This window comes from Sceloporus occidentalis, unplaced genomic scaffold (genome assembly GCF_023333645.1).
Source record: "Sceloporus occidentalis isolate IW3139 unplaced genomic scaffold, rSceOcc1.0.p SCAF_1, whole genome shotgun sequence".
Lineage (NCBI taxonomy): Eukaryota > Metazoa > Chordata > Lepidosauria > Squamata > Phrynosomatidae > Sceloporus > Sceloporus occidentalis.
This window is the reverse complement of record NW_028316981.1, coordinates 25,540,670-25,567,919: the sequence shown is the minus strand read 5'-3', so window position 1 is coordinate 25,567,919 and position 27,250 is coordinate 25,540,670. Positions and strand designations below refer to the sequence as shown.

The following is a 27,250-nucleotide window of genomic DNA, read 5'->3' as shown; positions in this document are numbered from 1 at the left end:
TTCCTGATGTAAGGCCAGGTCCATACTGAATCCATGTCATAGCAGCCCTAAATCAGTTTAAAATAACTAAACCTTTGCTCTGAATTTTGCAGGAAAACCCTGAGTACTCGATAGCAACACTGGGCAGCTGTCACACATGCATCCTGCTGTGTTGCCCAGCACCACTGATGGTGTGAATCGTTTCTTCTGAGGTCACAACGAAAAGCCCATCCATGTGATCAATGTTTGGTGCCTTGTTTCTGACCTCAGAACGAATTATTTGCACCAGTGCAACCAGCGGCAGCAATTGGCAACACAGTGAGATGTATGTGCAGACAGCCGCTATGGGGTATGGGGGTAATGGGGGCAATCCAGAGCAGTTCCAGGACCAGAATTACTCTGGGAGCAGCCCAAAGTATGCTGGCCAGTGTAGATGAGCCCTGATAAAATTATGGTGCATAAATTACACTGGTGTGGATCAAGTAGACATGTGTTTCTTTATCTCTTGTATTAGAACCTGGAGTCTTAAAATTACATGTTGGTGGAAAATTCCAGACAGATAAAATGAAATAATTCTTTGCAAAGAGAAAAGTTAAATGATTCAATACCACAAAAGGCAATGATGGCCATCAACCTGGACTGTTTTAAAAAGCGGTCTGACAAATTCATGCAGGATGGGAGCTGGCAGTAGCTATAGGGTTATATGTTAGATCTGGTGGCAGCAGTAGTGCGCTTCTCTATGGCAGTAGCTGTAGAACACACACAAGATGCTGACGTTGCGATTGTATTCTGGTTGTGGGCGTCTTACAACTAGCTGACCACTGCAGAAACAGAGTGCTGGACAAGGTACAGGTCTTTGATCCGATCCAGCAGGCCTCTTCTTAAGAGAAAGAGCATTCTGAAACACTATGAACAGCCTAATCCCCAACATTACCTTTCACAGGAATTAATTAGGTTCTGCTGTCCTATCTCCTCATCTTCTTTCCCTCCCTAAAGAAGCTAGCAAAGCTGACATATAACCCCCAAGCCACCACATACATGTGATTGGCTAGATCCATTTTAACCTTCTGGACAGTTCTCGTTTCCTGCACTGAAATAACTTCTGTGAATGTACTGTTGTTTGAAAAAGCATTGTTGTTGTAACTTGCCATCAAGGTACTCTAAGGTGACCCTATAAATGAGAGATCTTCAAATTACCTTGTTGTCAACAGATCTGCTCAGGTCTTTCAAATTCAACTCTTGCAAACTATTTTGTCTGAGTTAAATGTTGTAGAAGCTGCAGCAGGAGTGTGGAGTCCAAAAGATATACAATTGAAGCAAATTAACAAAGCAGTGATGGATAATGTTAGAGGCTGAGTGCCCAAACTGCAACCCCAAACCCACTTATTTATCGCAAAGTGCCACATCCCTGTGGCCTTCTAGTAACAAACTCTGGCAAACTCTGTGCTGGGGTGACAGTGTGTGTACCCACAGAGAGGGATTTGAGTGCCACCTCTGGTAATTGTGCCATAGGTTCACCACCAGTGTAACAAAGCATCCAATTTGTACATTTGGAAGTACGCTGTGTACATTTCTCCTACTTCTTGGTAGGCACATAATGCTCCCTGGATAGTTAAAAAAAGTGTCCTGGTTCCTCATCTTATGTCCCTGTAATTCCCAGAAGACCTAACTATCAGTCATGCAGTCTGGAGTTTCTAAGAGCTGAAGTCCAACAACATCTGAGGATCACTGATTTAAGGATAGGGTTGGCTTTATCTCCATAGTCAATCCATCATAAGTCTCCCAAGTGATGCAGGCCCAGTTATCTCTTTCCTCACTACACTCTTGAATCAACATGCTCCGCTGCAGAGAGGGGCAATTTCAGAGAGTCCTGAGGCTATCCCCACACTAACCCAGATATGCCACAGGCTATTCTAACCCCACTCAAACAACCCACCTCCATTTAAAAAAACCCATTTCCTTTTTCTCAAAATAATTGGGAAGGTTTTTGATTTTCAAAACAAAGTGTACAAAAGACTTGTTTTAAACGAGAATTGTACCCTTGAAAACTTCAGAAGCTGTGAGTCTTCTTTTTCATTTTTTTAACAAAAGAAGAGGGGCATTGAAGGGCCTGCAAAACAGCCTTGGGGGCCAGGCCAGCCTCATGCTACCCACAGAGCAGCATGATTTCATTTGAGTGAGTACTTTCCATTTGGGCCTTTTCACTGAGTAGTATTTCACTCCAGCTTGTTCTCCTCTGGAGAAAATTGTGTCTCCCACAGCTTTGCTGTCACTCCACTGCCCATTTCTGATACTCACTCTTGCAGGCATTCGTGCGGCGTCCTTCAGCTGGGCGCCATGGAAGCTCATGGTGGAAGTTGTCACACTGCTCACAGTTAAGCCCATTGGTGTTGTGCTTACAGACACAGCGCCCATGCACCTGTCGGCAAATGAACAAAGGTGGGCCCCACTCACAACAAATGGGAAAAGTTAACTACCAACCTTTGGGTGTACTCATGTTTTCAAACTGCACAGAGCTATTCTCTCCCAGCACCACTTCTACGTAGGGTTGCCAGGTTAAAAACAGGACAGGGCTCTTACTTTTAATGGATGCCTAGAAAAGGGAATTTCAGCAGGTGCTGCTTGCCATGCAAAACAAGCGGCATGCATGACAAGCAACAATGCTGAAATTCCCTCTGTCACACAAGCATTAACGGTACAGGGGCCCTTGTCCTGTTTTTCACCCAACAATCCTTTTTCATCTCACATGCAGGTAGAAAGCCCACACTGGCTGTGTATAGCCTGCACATTCACATGCAGAGAAACATGGCACTTCATATTTGGTGGAGACTTCGGTATTCAGAAATATAGGTTTTTGGGGTTTGTTTGTTTTTTAAGCATGGCTCTAACTCTTAAGCCAAAGTTGAAAACCTATGTACTTGGCAACATCTGAACAGATGGATCATGGGCATCTAAATAAACAGGGGTGAATAGCCTCATTCCAAACTAACAAGGAGGAGCATCCTCCTCCTCTGCTGAATTTGCCCTAGTGGTGGCAAATAGGATTTTTTTTCTTTAAAGAAGGTGTACACTCCCTATGCACATTGTTTAGAAGTAAAATTGATTTATAAACAAGATACTAAAGAAAGTGTATGCCTTGTTGTATAGAGAGGAGGGAAATGTTCATATACACACCCAAAATGTTGTTGGATTGCAGGTCCCTGCAACTCTTACCAGTATAGCCTGGTAAGGAAGGCTAAGAGTTGCAGAACAACAACATCTAGATGTCTACATGCCCCCAACCCAGTTGTACAGGAAACACAACACTTTCCTCACCACAGCAACAAATTTGGTAATGGGGACATGATGAGGAACACAATGGGTGGGCAAGGAGGTCTGCTTGTGGTTCACCAACTTTTGCATTTAAAGAAAGAGAAGCCATCTTCAGCCCCCAGCATAGGGTGTATGCAGTGTAGTATTTATGCATACGTGTTCATTTAGCTTTGTAGCTATAAAGAAGACTTACCATGCCCTCAACATCTGCAGGGCTTCCAGAAAGGGGGGCACACTCTGAGGCATGTCCATAGCAGAAACAGTTGCCTCGGAGGACCATCTCATACACAGCATAGTAGTATTTCTCCTTGATCTCCCGTCGTGAATCCAGCAGGTTGTCTCCCAGTGTGTGCAGTTTGGTCAAATTCACCCGTAGGTTGGTGACCCTCAGAAGATCTGATAAACAGAGATTTGGGGAGGGGAGGGAGAAAGTCAAGAGAAAGATTTGGCCACTGGAGAACAACTTTCTGAGACAGGATTGTGGGTGGAAGGGAGGCTATGTAAGCTATCATATCTGACTTGCCACTTTCCAAAAGCTCTTAGCTAGGATCAGTCAAAAGAATGCACATCCAAGGAAGAAGAGAAGAGATTACAGAATTCCAGACACTGCCCCAGAGCCAACAGCTAATTCCATCTGTTACCAAAACAGAAACATGTCTAGGACCAAAATTATCCAGCCCCAAATAGAACCAAAGACAAGAACAGCTGCAGGCCATACTGGGATGCTAGGGAGGCTAATGAGCTGAATGGATAATGCATGGGGAGAGGCGGGGGAGAGACACACACACAGGGGGGGGGGGTGAATAAAGGAGGAGTCTTTCTTCAACTGGAAGAGTCTGCTTGTTCTATTTCTCTTCTGTGTACTCTCTTGAAGAAGATGGTCCATTGTCTGTGCTGGTAACGAGTTTACTCAGGAGTTTAGATAAAGTGGAGAAACAGGTCACTTTCCTGAATAATCAAAGAGATGGGAGATACCTCAGAGGTCCTTTAGTCCAACCACTGATGTAGGAAATCCTCTACAACAGAAGCCCTGATAGGTGGCTATTTAGCTCTGCTTAAAAACCTCTAACTAGAGAAAGTCTACTTTCAAGAATTTAAGAGTTCCTGATGTGGTGGTATGTATCTGAAAACACTCTGTTAAGTTCCCATTTCAATAATGAACATACTACATTCTCATTCTTATTCTCACTCTCCTTCCCTCCCTCAGGCCCATTTGTGTGTGTGCACTGATGTGGTACCATCACACCTTTCCACAGAGGCAGCTTACAACACAATTAAGAGCAACAAAAAGCAGAATGTACAATTCACACATAAAAATTCTATACAACGGCAGCAAAAACTCATTAAAAATTAGAATTATGAAAAAACCTGCCAGAGGAAAATGGACTTCACTGCCCATCTAGAAATAAGGAGTGATGACGCAGACTAACCTCAATCAAGAGACCTTTCTAAATCTTGAACATCACAGGTAAAAAAGTCCTCTTCAGAGCACCTATCCAGTGCCCAACAGAGAATGTTAGAACCCAAAGGAAACTTCTGAAGCAGAATGAAAATCTTGGGCATGTTCCTATGGGACGTGGCAGTAAAATCTACATGCATGTATGCATGCCCAAGATAGCCTGAGGTGCACCTTTGTATGAGGCATGATCCTGAGGCCTATGTATGAGCATGTATGGGTTTCCTGCTTTGTTTGCACAACAAGAGCAGCCAACCTGATGGTTGGATTTTGTGATTTGCACATTTGATTCAGCCCATATGCCAAAAAGAGACTCACTCTGGATTCTGGGACTGTACGGGTCACGGATATGTATAGCTGGGTCTAGCACCCTGTAAATTACCTGAAGAAAGAAAGAAAGAGTAGTCAAAACACAGACCAAAAGCAATAAAAAGTGAGTTTAGAGCAGCCAACTGCACCACCCATGAGTTTGGCCTCTCCATCAAAAAGCATGGCCAGCCTGGTGCTGATCTTTCAGGCTATGCCCATCTCTTCCTGCAGCATAAATCCTCCAGATGCTTTATCTCACACTCACCTCCCCTTCAGTAGAAGGCTCAATGTCCGAGTAACGGGACTCACAGATAACATCATCAACCCGCCTCAGGGGTCCCTGGGATGCATAAGGAAATGATGCTGCACAGTCATAGGCAAAGTAACGATACACCTGCCAGGTGTGGCCAAAATCTGCCGAACGCTCCACCAACATGGCTGCTGGCCGGAAGGTCTATAGAGAAGGGAGCAGAGAAAGAAGAGGAGAGAAAAGCCAGGATATAAATGCAATAAATAAATGAGGAATGAACAAAGAAGGAAGACTTTGTGTACAGTATGGATTTACCCTAAGCAGATATATAAAAAAATAGCTAGCTGACAAATCACTGTTACATAACCAAACATTTGTAGACATTTCTTGGAAATGGCAGTTTAATAATTCCCTTGTTTAATTTAAATACTACTCAATATACACATTTCACAATAACTATATTCTCTTTTTTATTAGTCCATTTTGAGACACTGTGTATGAATTTGGAGGGGGGGAAATCTAGCCCTCTATTTTCCTGTCACACTGAATATGTGTGTTTTTTTCTGGATAATCTCTTCTGTGATGTCTTTAAAAGAGGAATATCCACAATACAGAAAGTGGCAAATACAAAGTTCATTCAGACATAGTGCAGTAGCCAATCCTACATTAATGTTACATTACTATAATTCAACAAAGTTGTCCAAAAGAGGTAAAATCACCAAATTCTTAAGACAAGTGATGAAAGGAGAAGAATAATTCTGTACACATACATACCCCTTTTCTTTCATGACTAACGAAAAAATACTCTATGTAGTTGCAGCTATCACAAAGTCAGTCAGGATGGCTCCCTCATGAGGAACTCACAGATGTTGTACCCTAAAATTATTATCCCTTTTACAAGTGATCTTTTTAAAAAAGCATTTATTTATTACATTTACAGCCAGCCCTCCTTAATCATGGATTCTGCACCCACAGAGCCAACAACACACACCTTTTAAATATTCAAAAACAAATCCTAAAGGCAAATCTTGATTTTGCCATTTTATATAAAGGACAGCATTTTACTGTGCCATTGTATATGATGGATTTTTGTATCCATGGGGGGTCGTAGAACCAAACTCTAGGAGATACCAAAGGCCAACCATATAGTCCTTCTACTTTCCAGTAGAGTCAGCCCTCTGCATCCACAGATTATGCATCACACCTTGAAAATATCAACCAACCAAACAATCATTCAATAAAATTCCAAAAGCAAACCTTGATTTTGCCATTTCATATAAGGGACACCATTCTACTGCCCCACTGTATATAATGGGACTTGGGCATGCACAGATTTTGATATCCACAGGGGGTCCTGGAACCAAGCCCCAGCAGATATCAAGAGCCCACTGTATATTTAAAGCAGCATACATAACTCTCATCCTCACCTTATTTTATCCTTGCAACTGCCCTATGAGGTGGGTAAAGTGCAGAGAGACAGAGAGTGTGTGAATAGCCTAATGTCACCCAGTGAATTTCATGTCACAGCAAGGACTAGAATTTGGATGTTCTGTGAACTAGCCCAACATTACACCACACTGGCTCTCTTAATAACCAAAATGTAGGAGGAGGGAAGCCAGATGGACACTGTATAGTGGGGAGGGATTTAATCCTTTGCCCCCTATTTCAATGGGGAGGGGGGCTTAAAATCCTCTATCCTACATACACTATGGCCCTGATCCATCAAAACTGGTGACAAAAGAGAGGCCAAACCATCTGACAAACGTGACATCTGATTTGGACCTGGGTCAGCAGATGTTCTTCTTGTGTTAAGAGGGAAGCAGCAGAACATCACGGGAATTGCTGACACATGTTGATTAGCATGGCAGTGATGCCAGCCACCATCTAAGATACCTTGTTTTCTCTGGACTGTGCTGCCCATCCTCACAGTATAGGAAGGAGGATGGATTTTCCTAGCAATTATATATTGTGAGCTATTTCAGTTGTGATGCAAAGTATTTTGGTGTGGATTGGTCTTGAATGAGTAATTTAAACCCATTCTTTTCACAATTGTTCTGTTCCTGGCAGAAGTCAAAACTGCTAGAACTGATTTGTTGATATGGATCAACACAACTGCCTTTATGTTAGGAATCTCATTTGGAGCATGACTACAGAGAACTGTCATTATAAATACCAGAAATGCATGAGATCACAGAAAACAAGAACAGAATTTAAACTCAGTGGAGAAGAAAACATGAAACCAATGACTGAAGAGGAAGCCCATTTATCCCCAAATGGGACATACCTTAAAAGTCATGATGAGGTGAGTAAAGTGGAACTCAGCTTCCAGGTCCAGGCGGATGCTCACCTGTTCCATACCTGGAGAGAGAGATGGTGTTAGGCCTCTATAAAACATAATTCCATTGGGAAGTAGTATACAGATGAGGTTTGCGAGGGGTGTGTGTATATCAAAGCTTAGTAAACTATTCCTCAGATGTAGACCAAGTCAACAAAAGCTTATACTACGACTTCTTTCACACAGTCTCAAAGGTGCTATAAGATCCCTTTGCAAACTGATATTCTAGACTCACATGGTTATATTCCCAATTCTGTCTTCTGCTTCTTCATGACACCCCAAATCTGCTGTTATATAGATAGCTTCCTCAGTTTGCCTAATGATAGGCTGGCCCTTCTTCAATGTGTGTTTTGGAAAGTAGACAGGACTGTGTGGATGTCAATGTGGAAACAAGAGATAATAGCAACTCCAGATGAATCAACATGGTCTGCCAAAGAACACTGTGCACATAGTATTTGCTTTTATGTGCAAGTGGAGAGGCATCAAATATGTCTGCATCACGGAATGGCCTGTCTACCAGAGACCAGCAATAAGTTCCTATGAATCTGCTTTGTCCTCCACCCTGCCTCACAAAGGGCCAGGAAAAAAGGGACTAATTTGGGTATGATTCAGCATTTCCTCTGCGTGGGAGAAAAAGAAAAGCAACAGGGCTCTGGGGACATCCTCTGCACTGCTGCTTTGGCCATGCCATGTCCCAAACAAAGAACACACTCGGCAAAGATAGCCAGTCCACATACCCAGGGCATAGAGAGTTCACCCAGTTTTATGAACAGGGGTGAGAACATTTCTCTGCCTCAAGCTGATGTGTTTCTCCAGAACCCATCTATATTTTCATTCTAGCCCTGGCTCATATCAGGTTGTGAGATTATTTTTACTTTGTGCAGGGGCATTTGATAGGGGCGGTTGCATTTTTAAAAAGCTGCATTTTAAAATGTATTTTTGTACACATTTTCCTTGTTGACTAAAGTGTAGTTCTTTTTTTCATTTTCAACTGTGCACATTTTAGCTGTTCACACTAAAATCATAGGAGCTGCAAACTGGAAACCTCTATTGAGAATTTCAGTCCCAATGAATTTCTGTTCTTACTCTAAATGTGAGAGAGGCTTGCTACAGGGCAGCATAAAGTCCCAAAGCAAGGAAGGCTACACAAACAAGTATTGCTTAGAATGATAGCTTAATTCCTCCCCACCCCCCAGTACACACATGCATGTGCATGCACGCACGCACGCACGCACGCATACACACGCATACACACACACACACACACACACACACACACACACACACAGAGGAAGATTTGAGGAATTGCCTGTTCTAATTTTTGTCCAGCCAACATTGTAGTTTTTTTTTCTAGTATGGTGGAGTCTGTTACACATCAGTCCTTTGTATATTTGGATATTTTAAATAAGCTATCCAAGGTTTTGAAAAGGTCAGGTGCTTCGAATAGTTTCTAAAGTTCAAACTAAAACCTGGAGCACATTCACTGCACCCACCATTGAGGAGAACGGAGCAGGGACATCCACAGATGCTCCAAACTGCGGGAGGGAAGCTCGCAGATGGAAAGGGCCAACTGTACATGTGTCTGTGTTACAGAATATTGTTTATTAATTAAAATATAATAATAAGGATAAAGGAGGGGTCCTATCTGATATACCTTTTAATGACATTTGAAATAAGAATATTTATTTATCTATTTCCTCCCTTTTTCCTAGCATGGAACCCAAAGAAGTATGCAGAGAATGTATGTCTTCTTTAGAAAGCAATTGGGCCTCTGGTATGGAAAGTGTGTGCAGCAGCTACAGATACTGACTAAGCGACAAAGACACCAATGGCTGAAAAACAATTTGTAAGCCGCTCTGAAAGCCTTGGCTGAAGAGCGGGGTAGAAGTAAATAATAATAATAATTATTATTATTATTATTATTATTAAAACAAACAGTTTATTACAGAGTCTGCCATTAAGATAGGAACATTTTCTAGGGCAATGGTTCTCCAGCTTTGGTCCTGCAGGTGTTTTGGACTTCAGCTCCCTGAATCCCAAGGTGGTTAATATTTCTGGGAATATAACTCCCAAACATCAGGAGGACCAGAGTTTGAGCATCAGTTTTCTAGGATGTGTGTGTTGGGTGCCTTTAAGTTTCTGACTTCTGGTGACACTAAGACAAAACTGACATGGGGTTTTCTTGGTGAGATTTGTTCAGAGGTGGTTTGCAATTGCCTTCTCCTGAGGCTGAGAGCATGTGATGTGCCCAAGGTGGGTTTCATGGCCAAGCTGGAAATCGAATGCTGGTCTCCAGACTTGTAGTCCAACACTCAAATCACACCACGCTGGCTACCATTCTAGGATACTAAGCTAATACAGAACTATGGATTTGGAAGAAGCTGAGCAAGAAAAAGAGTTAAGAACAGAAGAGGTGGAAACCTCTGTAAGAGCATTGGTTCAGATCAGAGAAAGGTAAAGATAAAAGATGTTGAATCATTTAAACAATATTACTATTGTTCTGTTAAATTCTTTACTGTTAAGCACTGTTGCATTTCTAACATCTAGGCCTGCTAATATAAAGTACACAATACCCATGCACCTTGTTTTTAAAGCAAATGTCAGGTGTGGTTTTTTCTTCTGCTGCCACTGCCACATCACAGCAAGGGCACTGGGGGTTGCTAGCAGCATGTAGGCCCACTCTTGTCCATGGCCAAGCTAAATTAAGCTAATATTGTTTTGATATGTAAGACCAGTCAGGAGAATAGGGATGAGACCTCCATCGCTTACCATTCTCAGACTGCCACCAGGCCTTCTTACGGCGTGGTGCAAAAGTAGTGATCACATTCTCAATGCGATGGCTGTTAGGATTTGACAAGGGATCGTAGGGGCGGCGAGAGTCACAAGCAAAACACTTTTTCTCATCCTATAAAAGATACAGAGGCACCTATGAGCAGGGCTGTGCAGAACACTGCACTTCATATGCAAGAAATTTGACATAAAATGTAACATTTTCAAATACCCAGACTTTATTACACAGATGTGCACACACAAATGCAATTATTATTATTATTATTATTATTATTATTATTATTCATTTTTATTATACATAAGCACCATCACAAACACATTTTATAGAGATATCTAAATCACAAACAGCGATAACAAACAAATAACTAAACATACACAACTAAACTATTAAACAATACCATACACTGACCTGCCACACCCCCACTGACATATATATACCACTGTTAATCTACTTTTTCATATACAATGTAATTGAAACCTCTTCAATATACCAAATCATTTTATTTTAGGAAAACCTAAAATTGATTCACATCCTCAATGTGAATACAGATCCTAATCATTCTAAAAATTATTCAATGATTTTTATTAGATCAACATTGTCAATTTATCAATTTCAAGAAGTTCAAACATTGTTTGGACAATTTTCTTGTGTTGGTATATCGGTGTCCTTCCATCTCTGAACATATATTATTATTCTTGCTGTTGTAATCATGTATTGCAGTGTCTTTTCACATTTCTTCTCAACTTGATCAATCAACATCCCAAGCAAGAAAATCTCTGGTTTCCTCTGTATCTTTACATTAAAAATGTCCTCTAACAAATGGAAATTTTAGACTCTGTGGTTGGAGTGTGGTTAGGTAGTGTGGTTGGAGACATCAGGGCTGGCCTAAGACAATTTGGTACTTGAGGGAAAGAAGCATGATTCCTTCCTCTTCCTGTTCCACATGCAGAAACCGAGAGGACTGGTAGCTGAATTTAGCTTAACAGTATAATTGGGACAGAGGTTCGAAACACACTGCAGAAATAATCCAGTTTGAGACCACTTTAACTGCACTGGCTCAGTGCTAGGGAATCCTGGGAATTGGACTTTACTGTGGCACCAGAGCTCTCTAACAGAGAAGGACAAATGTCTCACAAAACTACAGTTCCCAGAATTCCATGGCATTGAACCAGGACAGTGTCAAATTGGATTATTTCTGCAGTGTGTTTTGAACCAGAGCCTTTCATTTTACCTGAAGTCAGCTGGCTAGCCCAGGGGGCAGAAAGCAGGCACACACAGCTGTGTCTTATATGATCTTGCTATGCTTTCCCTTACTTTGCTGCAGAATTTGCATTTATGTTAAGCATTATGTTGAGCCAATGTTGAACATTATTTATGTATGTTAGAAGCCCTGAAGATATTGAAACAAGAGATGAAAGCCCTGCTCATGTGCCACTCATGCAAACAGAGCTGTTGAGTGTGCTTAAAAACAAACAGCATTCTTGGTGCAGTATAACCCCATCCTGAACCAAGAATTCTGCAACCCTTGTGAATTCTGTAAATGAAGGGTGTGGACTCTAGATATTATTAGACTATAATTCCCACAATTTCTTACAATTGACTGTACTGGATAGGGTGGTAGGAGCTGCAATCCAACATCTGTAAGGCCACATATACCCTACTCTTGTTTTGAATTAAATGTATCAGTGCAAATTTCATGCCTTTGATTCTAATTTGGATAATCACAGAGAATAAAAAGGACACAACAGCACTTTTTCAATTCTGTCTCTGCTGTAATGAAGACCAGAAATTTGCATGTAAAATATGTATTTGCAAATGTATACACATAGAAATCAGACTTGCAGGATGCCATATTTTCTAACCAGTAATCTGTTCTGCACCCTTTACGCTAGCCCACCAAAAATACAAACACCTATATTTGATATGGCAAAAGGGGACAAAGCTTTCAATGGTGTTCAGCAGAATCCAGTTCTAAGTGTGGAATGGCACTGGTGCTGGGCAGGCCGAACAAAATTGCGAACACTGTAAGTGGTAGACTACCAAATGATGCTCCCTCCTTTTACCTCCAAAGTACCTGTTGCACTGAGTCCATTCACTCCAGTGGAGTTTGGCAAAAGTCACCTACCCATTTAGCCTACTTAGGAAACTAAGGAAACCCACCCACCTACCCAGCGCAGTATCCATGCTGGCTAGAATTCTGGAATCTCTAAACCAAATATGACTTTTCCATATAGGAGGAGCAAGCACATAAAGTCTGAATGCTCATCTCTCTGTTCAGGGCTGTATGGCCTATACTGATACACCCATTATAATATGCTATGACCACCCTCCTTTACAATGTAAGACTCACCTGCAAATGGCTGACAATACAGTAGGGCTGGCGATGTCGCAGACCACAGGTGGAGGAGGCAGAGAGGCGATCGGCCCGACCTACCAGCAGATCTCCTGTGCTTGGGTAACAGCTACCTTGGGAACAGCCATGGGGGGGCTCAGGATCTTGGCACAGCACTCCCCCCAGCACTGTGGAAACAGGGGATGTTCAGAATAAAAACGGAAATAAAGAATAGGGAACACCGTGACTAATTCTATATCACTTCGGACCAACATTAATGCAAGAGGAAAAGACCTTATCACAACACTGAAGTACAGGTTGAGTCTTCCTTATCTGAAATGCTCAAGACCAGAAGTGTTTTGGACTTCAGATTTATTTATTTTTGTATTTTGGAATATATCTTGGAGATGTAACCCAAGTCTAAATATGAAATTCATTTATGTTTTGTGCATCTCATGTACACATAGCCTGAAGGTAAATTTATACGTAATATTTTAAAATAATTTTGTTGCTGAAACAAAGTTTGTGTACAATGAACCATCAGAAAGCCAAGGTGTCACTATCTAAAAGCCACCCATCTGGACAGTTTTGGAGTATTTGAGAATTCCAGATAAGGGGTTATTAACATGTACTGAGCCCCCAAAATATACTTGCTGTAAAAATACTTACAGGGAGAAGGGATAGCAAGTGCGGAACTAAGTTTCATTTCAAAACAACACAATGGTGGTGGAAGGGAACCTGTTTTATCATTACAACAGTAACATTGTAACAGCTGTCCTGATTAGGCAGGGAGAGTTCTGACAAGTACTCGGTCATCCCATTTTTTAGCTTCTTTTAAAATGTCCCAGTTGCTTTCTCTGCCTCCTGCTTTCCCTTTTTGTTCTCCATTTACTTTAGCTGCTGCAAACTGAGTTCAAAGTGCAATAGTAGTTTGCACTCAAGTAAATCAGCACAGGGGAAAGCGAACTACTACAGCCTCTCCTAGCTTATGTGTTCTTTCTCATTAATCTTGGCCATCTTGGCCAAATTCTGATGCTGCTTGGCCACACATAGAATCGTAGAGTTGGAAGGGCCATCCAGTCCAACCCCATATCACATGCCCTGGCCTGTGAAAGAAGATAGGCAACAGGTAAAGTTCTGTAGTTATTTTCAAAGTTATTTTAACATTATTTTAAATATTACCAACAAGGGACATTTTTTTCACGTTTTATAAAATTTTCGCATTCATCTCAGTTTTTTTAAAGCAACAAGTAAGAGAAGAAGCTATTTTTTTAAAACGTCGTAATGACAACAACATAGTGCTGCTCAAAGTTCACTGCAACAAGAAACTGAGAAAGAACTAATGTTAATGTTACATTTCCAAACTCTGTATTTAACTTAACAATATTTTAGTTTGCATGAATTCCATGAACAGAAAGACACCTGAGATTCTTCAGTGTGAAAGATTATTGAAGCAGTTTCTCCTACAGGGCAATTCTTCAAGGACAAGTAAGAGTCCATCTTAAGTTGGCGGAGGGCTAGCAAACCCTTCAACTGTCCAGATTTGACAGGGACAGTCCTAATTAATCCTCTGTCATCCCACTCTTTCAGCTGTTTTTAAAATGTCCCAGTTCCTCTTTCCTCCCCCCACTTCCACCCCTTGTCTTTGGCTTACTTCATTTGTTGCAAACTGAGTTCAAAGTGCACAAGCAATTTGCACTCAATGAACTCAGCAGTTGGGACAGGAGAGGAAGAGCGAGAGGCTTGCTTTTCCCAGTTGGCTCATGCAAAAGCAAACTGCTGCTCCTCCTAGTTTGTGTGTTTTTCCTCATTAATAACTTTTTTCATCTTTACCACACTCTGATGTCGCTTCGCTACACATGTCCCAGTTTTCATCTCTGAAATGCTGGAAGGTATAGAATAGGTAGAGAGAATATAATTTCCCCAGGGGAAAAAAAAGAAGATGGAAGACCATATTCAGATGTAGAGTGAGGCTGACATGGCTTCAAAATGGTTTTTTTTAAAAAAAATATAATAACATAGCATCACTTGGTGCCATAAAAGACTACCAATAATTAGGAGATTATATGGGAAATGTGGACCATTAGCAACCTTAACTAAATACTTTCAATTCCTACTAATTTCAGGAAAAGGGATTTACAGCTCAGTCCACAGACTGGAAACGATCAATATACATCCCCATCCATAAAAAAGGAGACACAAAAGACTGCAGCAACTATAGAACCAAAGCTTTAATCTCCCACGCAAGCAAAATCCTGCTTAAAATCCTGCTACATAGACTCCAACCAAATATGGAGAGAGAAAACCCAAGCAGGTTTCAGGAACTAGGGACCACATTTCAAACATACAATGGTTAATGGAGCACACCAAGGAATTCAAGAAGGAAACCAGCATGTGCTTTATAGACTATAGCAAAGCATTTGACTATACAGGTTACAAAAAGCTATGGAATGCTCTTTAAGACATGGGAGTGCCACTACATCTGATAGACCTGAGGAGAAATCTGTACTTAGGACAAGAGGCTACTGCTAGAACAGAAAATGGAAACAGAATGGTTCCCAGTTGGAAAAAGGGGCTGGCAAGGATGCATTTTATCACCCTATTTGTTCAACTTGTATGCTGAACATATCATAAGAGCAGGTTTAGGCTCAGAAGCAGGAGGAGTGAAGACAGGAGGAAGGAACATCAACAATCTAAGATATGTGGATGACACCATACTACTAGCAGAAAATATTAGAGACTTGGAACAATAACTAAGGAAAATGAAGGGAAAAAGGCAGGCTTATTGCTGAACATAAAGAAAACAAAAATAATTACCATGGAGGAGGAGCTACATAAATTCAACCTAGATAATGAGGAAATCAAAACAGTTTAAGAGTTTCTGTGACATTGATAAGAATGGAGATTATGTTCAAGAAATAAGAAGAATACTACAAATGAGATGGGCAGGCATGAAAGAACTAGATAAGATCCTAAAACATAAAGATATACAACAGAGCACTAAAATCAGAACCATCCAAGCCACTGAAGGAAGCGGCTGTTAAGCCGCTTCTGAAAAAACCTTCCCTGGACCCCCTGGATATGAACAACTACAGGCCTGTTTCTTTGCTGCCATTTTTGGGCAAGGTAATCGAGAGGGCGGTTGCTCTTCAGCTCCAAGCTGTCTTGGATGAAACCGATTATCTAGACCCATTTCAAACTGGCTTCAGGACAGGCTTTGGGGTTGAGACTGCCATGGTTGCCTTGACTGACGATCTGCGTCTGAGCATCGACAGGGGTAGTGTGACCCAGTTGGTGCTCTTAGACCTCTCAGCGGCTTTCGATACGATAGATCACAGCATCCTCCTGGACTGCTTGGGGGGATTAGGTATCGGAGGCACTGCATTGCAGTGGTTCCGGTCCTACCTCTCAGGCAGGTCCCAGAGGGTGCTGTTTGGGGACAGTAGCTCCAGAAAGAGGGAGCTCCTTTGGGGAGTCCCTCAGGGAGCTATTTTGTCCCCAATGTTGTTTAACATCTATATGAAGCCGCTGGGTGAGATCATACGGAGTTATGGTGCTGGGTGCTATCAGTATGCTGATGACACCCAAATCTATTTCTCCATGTCTCGTTCGTCGGCCTCGAATTCTAATGGCATCTCTTCTCTCAATGAATGTCTTCGGGCGGTAATGGGCTGGATGAGGAAAAACAGATTGAAGCTGAATCCGAACAAGACGGAGGTGCTCACGGTAGCGGCCCCGAAACCAAGAATTGGGTTGCAACCACCAGTCCTGGACGGGGTCACACTCTCCTCTAGTGACTGCGTTCGCAGTCTGGGGGTGCTCCTTGACTCGTCGCTCCTGATGATAGATCAGGTTAATGCGACGGTCAGGAGCGCCTGTTATCAGCTTCGGCTGATACGCCAGCTGCGCCCTTTTCTGGAAGTAAGGGATCTCGAGACAGTTGTGCACGCGCTGGTAACCTCACGCCTTGACTTCTGTAATGCGCTCTACATGGGGCTACCCTTGTGCCTGGTTCGGAAACTACAGCTGGTTCAAAACATGGCAGCCAGGCTTGTGTCAGGAACATCCAGAAGGGACCATATCACTCCGGTTTTGAGGTCCCTCCACTGGCTGCCTATTGGTTTCCGGGCCCAGTACAAGGTGTTGGTTATTACCTTTAAAGCCCTAAATGGCTTGGGTCCAAGCTATCTCAGAGACCGCCTCTTCCCATACAATCCTCCCCGCGCTCTGCGGTCCTCTGGGAGGAACTTGTTGCAGCCTCAAAAATCGAGGCTTGCGGCGACCTCCCGGAGGGCTTTCTCTGTTGTCGCCCCTAGGCTCTGGAACGGCCTGCCGGATGAGATCCGTCAATTAACATCTTTGGACAGCTTCAAAAAGGCTGTCAAGACGGATCTCTTCAGGCAGGCCTTCCCAGACTGAAATATCCCGGCCTCAGGATCTTAGGATTTCCCCCTCCTCAGTAATGTCTCCAAAGCCCCCTTTTCTTTAGAACTGAAGTTGTAGTGGTTTATTGGTTGGTATTATTTTGTTTAATTTATTGTTATTTTAACTAGTTATTGTGGTTTTAAATTAGATATGTTGTTTAATTACTTTTTAAGGGGGGAGGGAAATAAACTGTTTTTATGCTGTATGTTATTTTAATGCTGTAAACCGCCCGGATTGGTTCGCCACAGGGCGGTATATAAATAAAAATGTATTTATTATTTATTATATTGTATTCACCATCATCATGCATGGAAGTGAAAGCTGTATAGTGAAGAAAGATGATAGAAAGAAAATCAGCTCATTTGAGATGTGGTGCTGGAGAAGAGTGCTGAGGATATGGTGGATGGCCAAAAGGACAAACAAATCCTTGATCAGATCAGATCAGAACTCCCCCTGAAGCCAACATGATTAAATTGAGGCTGTTGTATTTTGGCCACATCACGAGGAGCCATAACTCATTGGAGAAGACAATAATGCTAGGAAAGACAGAAGGCAGCAGAAAGAGATGAAGACTGCATGCCAGATGAATAGACTCAATTAAGGAGGACATGGGTCTGAATTTACCCAACCTAAGCAGAGCAGTGGAGGACAGAGGATTGTCATGAGTAGGGACAGACTTGAGGGCAGTAACACACACACACACACACACACACACACACAGACACACCTTCAGCTTGCTTATTTAGAAGTAACTTCCAGTGATCACAACAGGATTTACTTCCAGGTAGCTGCAGAACTTTAAAAGTGTTCCTTTTGGCTGGATAACACCCAAATTAAACAGAATGTTTTCATCATGCTGCTCTTACCAATATTTAGATTTCCTCCACCCTCACGTTCCTGAAGAAACAGTATTAAAAGTATATTTGAAGTATTCCACTTGATTTGGGAACAATAAAGGCTTTCCTGTATAAACAATTCATAGCTGCTTCCATTTGATCTACTACTTTCATTCTCTTCCCCCTCCCCTTGATAATATGCAGGCAGTGACTGGAAAACACGCATACTTCCCTTGCACATTCCATGGCCCTTGTTCTTTCCACTTGGCCTTCAATCAAGTTCCTTTACTCATACACACCAATCCCCCACTCATTCATCACCACCTACCACTATATCAACTGGTTGTTGTCCTCGAACCCACCCTTCTGCATACACAAAAATCTAAAGTGATTGAACCACCACACCCCAAAAAAACCCCAACCCAAAATACAACCCTGAACAAAACTTACACATCTGTGAAAATTAGCAAATTTAGATACTCCAGGTATTGGTATTCAGACCAACTGGTGCTAAGTGGAGAATTTTGGTTTCTTTGGTGCACAGATTTTAGTTTTGTTCTTCAGTGTATTTTTTATTATTACGTAGATTTATAAGCCACTTTTCAAAATAATATTTCATTCAAAGCTCATGCATCAATACTGATAATCTGTTCTCCATTGGGATTTCTACCACCCTACATTTGAAGTGCAGGCTCGCTTCATTGGCAATTAGCTATATAATTCACCCTACAGGCCAAACAAAAAGCTCTGGGTCACTTGGGAAAAGAGAGAGGTAACTCCACCACCTCTAGCATTGATCCTGATCGAAACTCCCTACCCCAGACAGCTATCATTGTCCTTTAAAACCTTGTCCTATCTGGGGATTTCCAGAGTTATCTATATAGTTTGGCTCTGAGCGAAAGGATAAGGGATGTCACCAAGGGGATGCAAACTGCACTAGGTGACACCTCAGAGAGGGGTGTCACTCAGTGTGCTGGTGGGAAGGGACTGCCTTCTAGGTCTGGCAGCTCTGCTGGGCAGGCAGTAAAGACACTAGCCTCCTTTGCCACCCAGCCAGCAGCTCCACCAGATCTGGAGAAGGCTCTTGAAGAGAGGAAGGAGATATTAAAAATGATCCACACCAGGTGTCAAATATACTAGGTATGCAACTGGAAAGGAAGAAGATGGGGATATGTATAAAATGTTTGAGAATTAGAAAACTAACCATACTTCAGTGATAGGAGTTGAAGATCAACTCATCTGGAGGATATCAGCTTAGAGAAAACTGCTGTAAAGACTGTAAAATATTAAGCAGGTTAAATACAATGGACCCTTGGTATCTGCTGGGGTTTGGTTCCAGGACCCCCTCAAAATCTGTGGATGCTCAAATCCCATTATGACATAGTACAATTGTGTCCCTTATAGAAATTGACAAAATCAAGGTTTTCTCTTTGGAATTTTATATTTTTTGAATATTTTCAAGCCATGGATGGTTGAATCCATGGATACAGAGGGCTGGCTGTATGCTCATGATGTTGTGGTTGATTTACAGGACTAGGGTCCACAGATGGATTGATTAAAACAAGTAAGCCATAACCCTGCATTTGCAAGACCTGAGCAGGACAGATGATGACTGGAGCACTTGGAGGTTCCTCATTCACAGGGTCACCATGAGTCAAAATCAGCTTGATAGCAAATAACAACCAGGTAGATTCATATACAAGTCCCCACTCAGTTACAAAATTCACTGAGTGCCCTTGGGTCAGTCATTCTCCCTCAGCTTGACCTACACTTCAGAGTTGCTGTGAGGATGAAGAGCAGAGAAAGAGAGGTATGGACAGGTCAGATTAGCAATGCTTCACAGGCTTGGGGCACAGTGCTGAAGGAAAAAGTTGGAGCTGGCTTCCTCTCCTTCCTCAGTCAGTTCTTGAACCACTAGACATTTCGGTTACTATTTACATTTCGCATGTGATGTGAATAACTGAACAAAAATGGATTTTCTTAGGACTTTATCACACTAGATAAATCCCACTCAGAAATGGGATTTTAGAAATAGAAAAAAAATTCTTAGGACCTTAAAGCGAACGTAAAGGGGACAAAAATGACACCTTTTTACTTTCAGAACTTCCCAAAAGTAAAAAGGTGTCATTTTTGACCCCTTTATGTTTGCTTTATTTTCGTGTTATTTCTGTTTTGCAGAAACGTCGTGTGAAACACCTCCTGCATTTGCAGGGTTTTTTCTACTTTAAATCTACTTTCTGAGCGGGTATGATAAGGTCTAGTCTGAAAAATGGGTTTACACCTGTACACTTTTATGCTGCAGCCTCTTGTATGCATCTCTTTTAGTATTCATTCATTCATTCATTTATTCATTCAATTCATCTGTTGTTTCTATTCCACAACTTCTAGCATAGCTCAGATGTGTGCATCTTATTTTAGAACTGTTCTAGGACCCTGGCCTTTGCCATTCTTGAACTTACAAGAGAAAAAAACAGACTAGAAATGTAACTAATTAAAATAAAGGAGTAAATTAGCACGATGATTTTTTTTTCTGTTCAAATCCGGCCTGTAGGGCTTCAAAGGTGCCAGCTCAGTGACCCCAATCTGACACAGAGAGCTAATGAAAGCGCTGGCACTGAACGATGCTACTTTTTTTGCCTCAAAGCTGGGTTTATTTCCTCCAGAGATAACCCTCATCCACCCCACTATCTCCTCCTCCTCTCTGCACCACTTCCACCTGCTTCTGTTGCTCACAGGAGGGTGGGCCTGGAAGGAAAAATGTCTCTCAGCTCCTCTGCCCTCACACTTCCCTTCCTTCGGTTGTGGGGCATGGGAGCGGAAGCTGCAGCCCTGCCAGAAATAACCCTGGCGGGGATCGGCTCTGTTGTTCGGCCAGGCTGGCCTCGTGCCAGGGACGTGGGGGCTGAGTTGTGAGTCTGTGAGAGAACACGTCCACTTGGGAGACCATGTGGGGAAGGGCACAGCAGTGCCAAGCAGCAGGGATCATCATCACCATCCCTACCACAGAGCTCAGGAATGGTTTGGGTCCCTCTGGATACCCAGGCCTTCTCTTCTCGAACATTAACACCTTCCCCCTCCTCTCCTTCAGACTGGCAAGGGAACCAACTTGGCAGTGACTCTTCTGTAGCTGCGAAGGAAACACCAAAGGACCATTCCTTCCTATTCCCCTAGCCATAACATTGCATCAGTGACTCCTACAACTGCTGAGCGGAGGTGGAACAGGTGTGGTGGGATTCTTCCTGTGTTGTCTCCCCCTCACACATACACGCACACACACAACACCCCCTCTGCATTACTGGCTGCTCCCAGGCACTGAGCCAGCACTCGCTGAGCCTCAAATCCCCTGGAGTCAGAGCTTCAAAGGGAGCCAGGGACAAAGACTCCAGCTGGTGGGGTGGGTTGTGCAGCTGCCCCAGGACTGAGGTTGGTTTATGTTCAAAGGGAACACACTAACCACCCTCCTGTTCTGGAGGCAACAAGGAGAGAGGGATTTAGAGAGACCTTGGTTGCCAAAATGAAGGAGTATGGAGCTGAAGTTAAAGGTTGGCTGTTTCATTAACTACATGTATCTTCTAGTCCTCCAGTGAGCTCAAAGCCTTGTACATAACTCTCCCTCTTCCCCATTTTATCCTCCCATCAGCCCTAAGGCAGTGATTCCCAGACTTTGGTGTTTTAGACTTTAACTCCCACAAGCCCCCAGCCAACTTATCCAAAGGTCAGGAATTCTGGGAGCTGAAGTCCTAAACATATGGAAGACCAGAGTTTGGGAATCACTGGTCTAAGGGGTTATTCAGACTGTGAAAATAAAAGGCGGGTTAAATCTTTGTTGTTCACAAAGATTCAATTAAGTTTCTTGGGGGGCTGCAAGCCCCCCGCCATTAACCCGGGATAATCACTCTCTGTTTTTCCCCCTGAGTTTTCCTAAAAGATTTGCATTGTCAAATGTGTAAATAACCGATGCGAATAGATTCAGGATAAAGGGGGATAAAATTCTGCATAGCTTGAATGTGTTTCAAATACATCTGCATCACTGACTCCATCTTTATTAGCAGTGCTGGCACGTGTGAGCAACAGAATTCATACAGATGAGCAGTTCCTATAAAAAAAGTGTGAACAACAAAACTGGAATGTATTAACGAGACTTTTTGCATAGTCACGCTAACAAAAACAATGTCTGCATATGAAGTCGAAGGGTTTCGTGGCTGGTATCCATAGTTTTTTGTGTTTTTGGGGGGCTATGTGGCCATGTTCTAGAAGAATTCTCTGACAGTGCCACACAGATGCAGGTGAAACATCAGGAACAAACTCTTCTAGAACATGGCCACATAGCTTGAAAAAGTAACAAAAAACAATGTCTGAATAACCCCCAAGAAAAGAATGGCTGGCTCAGTTACAGAAAATCGATTGGAAATTTTCTCATTGCAGAAAACAGGTTTCTCAGATTACAGAAACTGGAATATCAGGCACCCACAAGATTTATATTGAAAGACATAAACAAGGGTCTCAGCCCCACATAAAAACATACACAGGAAGATTAGGAAGGGTTTTTTTTTAACAATCGTAACTGTTAATAGGATGGGAATGAATAAAGTGTGTCTGATTTAAAATGAAATTTCTTAGAAGAACACATATAAAACAGTATGTAACTTCTCCTGGTATCCAAAAATGGAGTTTTCTACTCTCTCCACACATGGCTATCAAGAGTATGGGAGTAGGAGGAAGGGATGACGGGAACAGCAGTATGGAGAGATGCATGTTCTCCATCTCTAGTTGTCTGATGTGGGAGACTTGCAATTATTTTTTTACCAATGTGTCAGAGAATGACAAAAAGTTTGTGTCTATTAGGTCCAATTCTTTCTTTCCTGGAAAATTGCTAGGGACCAGCAACCAATAGCTCAGGGATCAGAACCAGTCGAAGGACCACTCCTCTGAGTATCACTGACTCAGAGGATGATAGCAATGACTATTCCAAACCACTTAATACAGAGCTGAGTTGCACAGTTATATGTGCATGCTGATAATGTCCAGTTTAAGAACTAAAAAGGGACCTCTCAAAAGCTGGAATCTTTGCCAAAGACAACAAGGGAATCTCTTTTACATACCTACATTAGTCTCTTTCTCTCTCAGACACAAACTTTCACTCAGTAATCACGTCTGTCCCATTGCCATGACCCCCTATGTTTAGTTACAGAGACAGCTCAGTCTCCCAGCTCTATAAATAATTAACTTACTACACCAGATTTCGAGGTGTTAAATGCGTAAGAAATTTACAGAGGGGAAGCCTGTGACTGTACGCACACATGCTGACATGGATCATTTCACATTCCATGTGTCAGTTCAAGTAACATAAAAAATCTAACAATATCTGATTGTACACACGCAAACAGACAGTGTCTAAGTTTTAAAGAAAATTAACAGAGTATGTCAGAATGAGGAGTCCACTATAATACATTGGTCTGAATGTTAGACTAGGACTCTGGGAGAGCAGGAGTTGAATCCTTGTTTGGCCATGGAAACCCACTGGGTGACAGTGAGCACTCTCTCAGCCTCAGAGGAACGCAAAAATAAAACTCCCAGAAGAATATTGCCAAGAAAACCCCATGATAGGTTTTGCCTTAGGTTTGGCATAAGACTGAAATGACTTGAAGGCACACGGCAACATGTCCGAATAATATAATCCCCCTCTTCCTGCTTAATAAGACACACTCTTAAGATGCAATTTTCTTAAGAACAATGGGACCTGGAGTGTGTCCAGAGGAGGGTAACCAAAAAGGTGAAGACTCCGGAAACCATGCCTTATGAGGAGAGACTTAGGGAGCTGGGTATGCTTAACCTGGAGAAGAGATGGTTAAGCGGTGATATGATAGCCATGTATAAGTATTTGAAGGGGTGTCATACTGAGGATGGAGCAAGCTTGTTTTCTGCTGCTCCAGAGAAAAGGACCCAGTGCAATGGATGCAAACTAGAGGAAAAGAGAGATTCCACCTCAACATTAGGAGGAACGTCCTGACAGTAAAACCTGTTTGAAAGTGGAAGGCATTCCCTCAGAGGAGTTTATCAGACAAGGGGAATTGGAAGTATAATTCGATGGCAATCTGAACGCAATCATGAGGTTTAATGTTATTGCGTGATAACCCACTACACACAAATCTGGCCAATGGGAAGTCAGTCCGAATGGAATCATGTGGTTTCACGATATTGCGTGATAGACTGCCACATGCAAATTCAGGCAATGGCATGCTGTTTTCGGGCAATGGGGAGCCAGTTCGAATGCAATGCATATTCACATAATTGCACGAAACTAGCGACTTTATCTGAATGCGTTTTGGCCCCACTTTCTTTTCATTCGAATTTAAGAGAAATTCCTCCTGTTTGATAAACTCCAGAGAGTGGTGGAGTCTCCTTCTTTGGGGGTTTTTAAAGAGAAGCTGGATGACCATCTGTTGGGGGTGCTTTGATTGTGAGTTTTTGCATGGCAGGGGGTGGACTGGATGGCCCTTGGGGGGTCTCTTCCAACTCCATGATTCTATGACTGGCAGCAGATGGTTCAGGGACTGGCACTGGTCCACAGACCACCACCCTGAGTAGCACTACCTTACAAGAGAGTCCTACTGTAGTCTGTGGACATGCATAACTGTTGTGTCTTTCTGAGAGAACTGGGAGCCCAGCTGATAGGCAATCAATAGGGCCAGATTTACTCATCCTTGTTGCCTCCTGGAGAAGGCAGCACCTGTTGACTTTATTGTACAGCTGTGGAAAGCAGTAAGGACATTAACCCAAATCTAGTAGCATTCCAAAATGGGACAGATGTTAATCTGTCCAACATTTAGAATCATAGGGACAGATTCTACCACCCTCAACCAAAAAAGCAAAACACATATTCCACCCACCCCACACCTGAATCAATATAATCCAGATCATAAAAGATCTTAAAAGTCACACCCCCCAAGAAGACCATCTGCAGCCTGGCCCAACTTGCTGCCTTCCAGATATGTTAATTTGCAATTCCCATCACTCCCAACCAACGTGTTGCACTGCCTGGGGATGATGGGACTGGTTATGAGGTTGAATTCATCAGTCAGAGTGTTTTCTGTGTGTGGCATCAGAGATCCCAATGGTGCTGTCCCAAACTGACCCTTTGCCTCATCCATACTGAGGAGAGGGATGAGCTTGGGTACAATACTCCAAGAGATGAGGGGCTACTATAGCCTTACTGGGGGGGGGGGGGGGGCAGAGGCAGGACAGCTGAGAAAGACAGAGTTTCTGTGGGCTCTGGCAGGAGCAACAACAAGGTAGCGACACAAAAGGCTTGGGGGGTGTCTTCAATCCCAGAAAATAAAAAAGGCAGCTCCCCCTTCCACCCACTACTTTGGCTGCCATGCTTCCTTTGAGGCTGTATCTGCCCTGCAGAATTAATGCACCTTGACGCCACTCTAACTCTATTCCTATGAAATCCTTGGATTTGTAAGAGACATACTCAAGGGTAGCCGTGTTGGCCATATAGCAAAACGTGGTTGTTTCTGATTTACGGCAACCCTAAGGCAACCCTATCCTAGGGTTTTCTTGGCAAGTTTCTTCAGAGGGGGTTTGCAATTGCCATCCTCTGAGGCTGAGAGAGAGTGACTCCCCCAAGGCCATCCACTGGGTTTATATGGCCAAGCCAGGATTCGAACCCTGGTTTCAAGAGTCACAGTCCTGCACTCAAACCACTATGCCACCCCAACAGAAATAGAAATTTTAGTGATGCTCCAAATGGAGGACTTTTTGAAATTCTTCCTGAACAGAAATGGAGGACATATCCTGGAAAAGGAGGATGTGTGGTCCCCACGCGAAGGGTGACCAAGAGCCTTAATGGCAAAGGAGGACCACGGAAACTATAGGACAGACAAGAAAAGTTGAAAACTCACACACACACAAAAATTCCTGCTTCTTAGTGATGCACCAAATAGAGGACCTTTTGGAATTCCTCCTCGAGAGAAGGCTGAAATGGAGGACATGTCCTGGAAAAGGAGGACGTCAGGGTGACCAAGCGTCATAACGGTAGAGGACAAATGCATGGCATTCAAGAAAAAATGGAGGACATGACCAAAGAAAAGTTGAAAACATTTAAACGTAAATCCATGCTTCAGAGTGATGCTCAAAATGGAAGACCTTCTGGTACTCCTCCTGGACAGAAGGCTGGGAAATGGAGGACAGACCCTGGAAAAGGAGGGCGTCTGGTCACCATGTCCAGGGTGACCAAATGTCCTCTCCACAAAGGAAGACAAGGGGCCCTAAAATGTAGGACAGTCAGGAAAAATAGAGATGACCAAAGTACAACTGAAAACACAGCAATGTAAATGTCATGCTTCTGAGTGATGCTCGAAATGGAGGACCTTTTGGAAGTCCTCCTGGGAAGAAGGTTGGAAAATGGTGGGCATGTCCGGGGAAAGGACGACGACCCCCTGTGTAAGTGAGTGTGTGTGTGTGTGTGTGTGTGAGAGAGAGAGAGAGATAAGAGACGGAGACTCACCTGCAAACAGCAAAGCCCACATTGGGTCCATTTGGTGCCAGGCCTTTCAAGAGAGGGCCAGAGAGGCCAGAGAGTGTGACTGCTGAGGGGAAACCCCAGGGGAGCAGGAGGGAGCCCTTGGGCCTTTCCTGGTCCAGAAGGGAGCCTGGGTCCAGCAGCAGCAGCCTCTGCCTCAGCAATGAAGGAGCAGGGACTGAGGGAAGAGCCCAAATGTTACAAACTTTTTAGTTAGTTGGGGAAAGCCAGCCAGCCTCCCTCCTCCTCCTCCTCCTCCTCCTGCTGCTGCAGGCCCCAGGGAAAGAGTGGGATGGAGTTTTATGGGGGAGGATCTGCTCCATGAAGGGAGGCAGGGAGGGAGGCACAGCAGTGGCCTCTCTGGCATCTGGAAGGCTCTTCAACACATATCAAATACACTGGATGCCTATTAAGTGGTTGCTTTTGGCTCCCTTGTTTTGGACTCTGTGTTAATCCAAAAAACGTCCAAAATCCACCCAAACTTTGATAGGACCAACCCAAATGCACAATATATGACATGTTGCAAGCTTTTGGAGCTCCACTGGCTTCTTCATCGGGCAAGGTGTTTAAAACCATATATAAGGAAAAAATAATTGAAGATGTTAGTCGTAGGCCTGTGTTTTGCCATTTCTGTTCTCATTTCAGATGGTATGGAGGGCATAGCATCTGTGCTTTGGCATGTTTTACCTCAACACCGC

At 43.0% G+C, this 27,250-nt stretch overlaps 1 protein-coding gene across 2 annotated transcripts in view; it reads right to left on the bottom strand.

Moving 5' to 3' along the window:
- Nucleotides 1-26,715, bottom strand: part of LAMB2 (laminin subunit beta 2) — a 76,208-nt gene extending 49,493 nt beyond the window's left edge. The window contains exons 1-8 of one of the 2 annotated variants that reach the window (XM_089518289.1): nt 26,538-26,715; nt 12,783-12,952; nt 10,411-10,546; nt 7,591-7,664; nt 5,322-5,510; nt 5,066-5,129; nt 3,485-3,687; nt 2,278-2,398 (exon numbers count right to left, since the gene is read on the bottom strand). In XM_089518289.1, coding sequence (XP_089374415.1) covers nt 2,278-2,398; nt 3,485-3,687; nt 5,066-5,129; nt 5,322-5,510; nt 7,591-7,664; nt 10,411-10,546; nt 12,783-12,952; nt 26,538-26,568 — 988 coding nt within the window. In that variant the 5' untranslated portion in view covers nt 26,569-26,715. Of the gene's footprint in view, nt 1-2,277; nt 2,399-3,484; nt 3,688-5,065; nt 5,130-5,321; nt 5,511-7,590; nt 7,665-10,410; nt 10,547-12,782; nt 12,953-26,537 lie in introns of those variants that run through there. The other variant, XM_089518297.1, reaches the window with a different exon arrangement.
- Between the last annotated feature and the right edge of the window lie 535 nt (nt 26,716-27,250).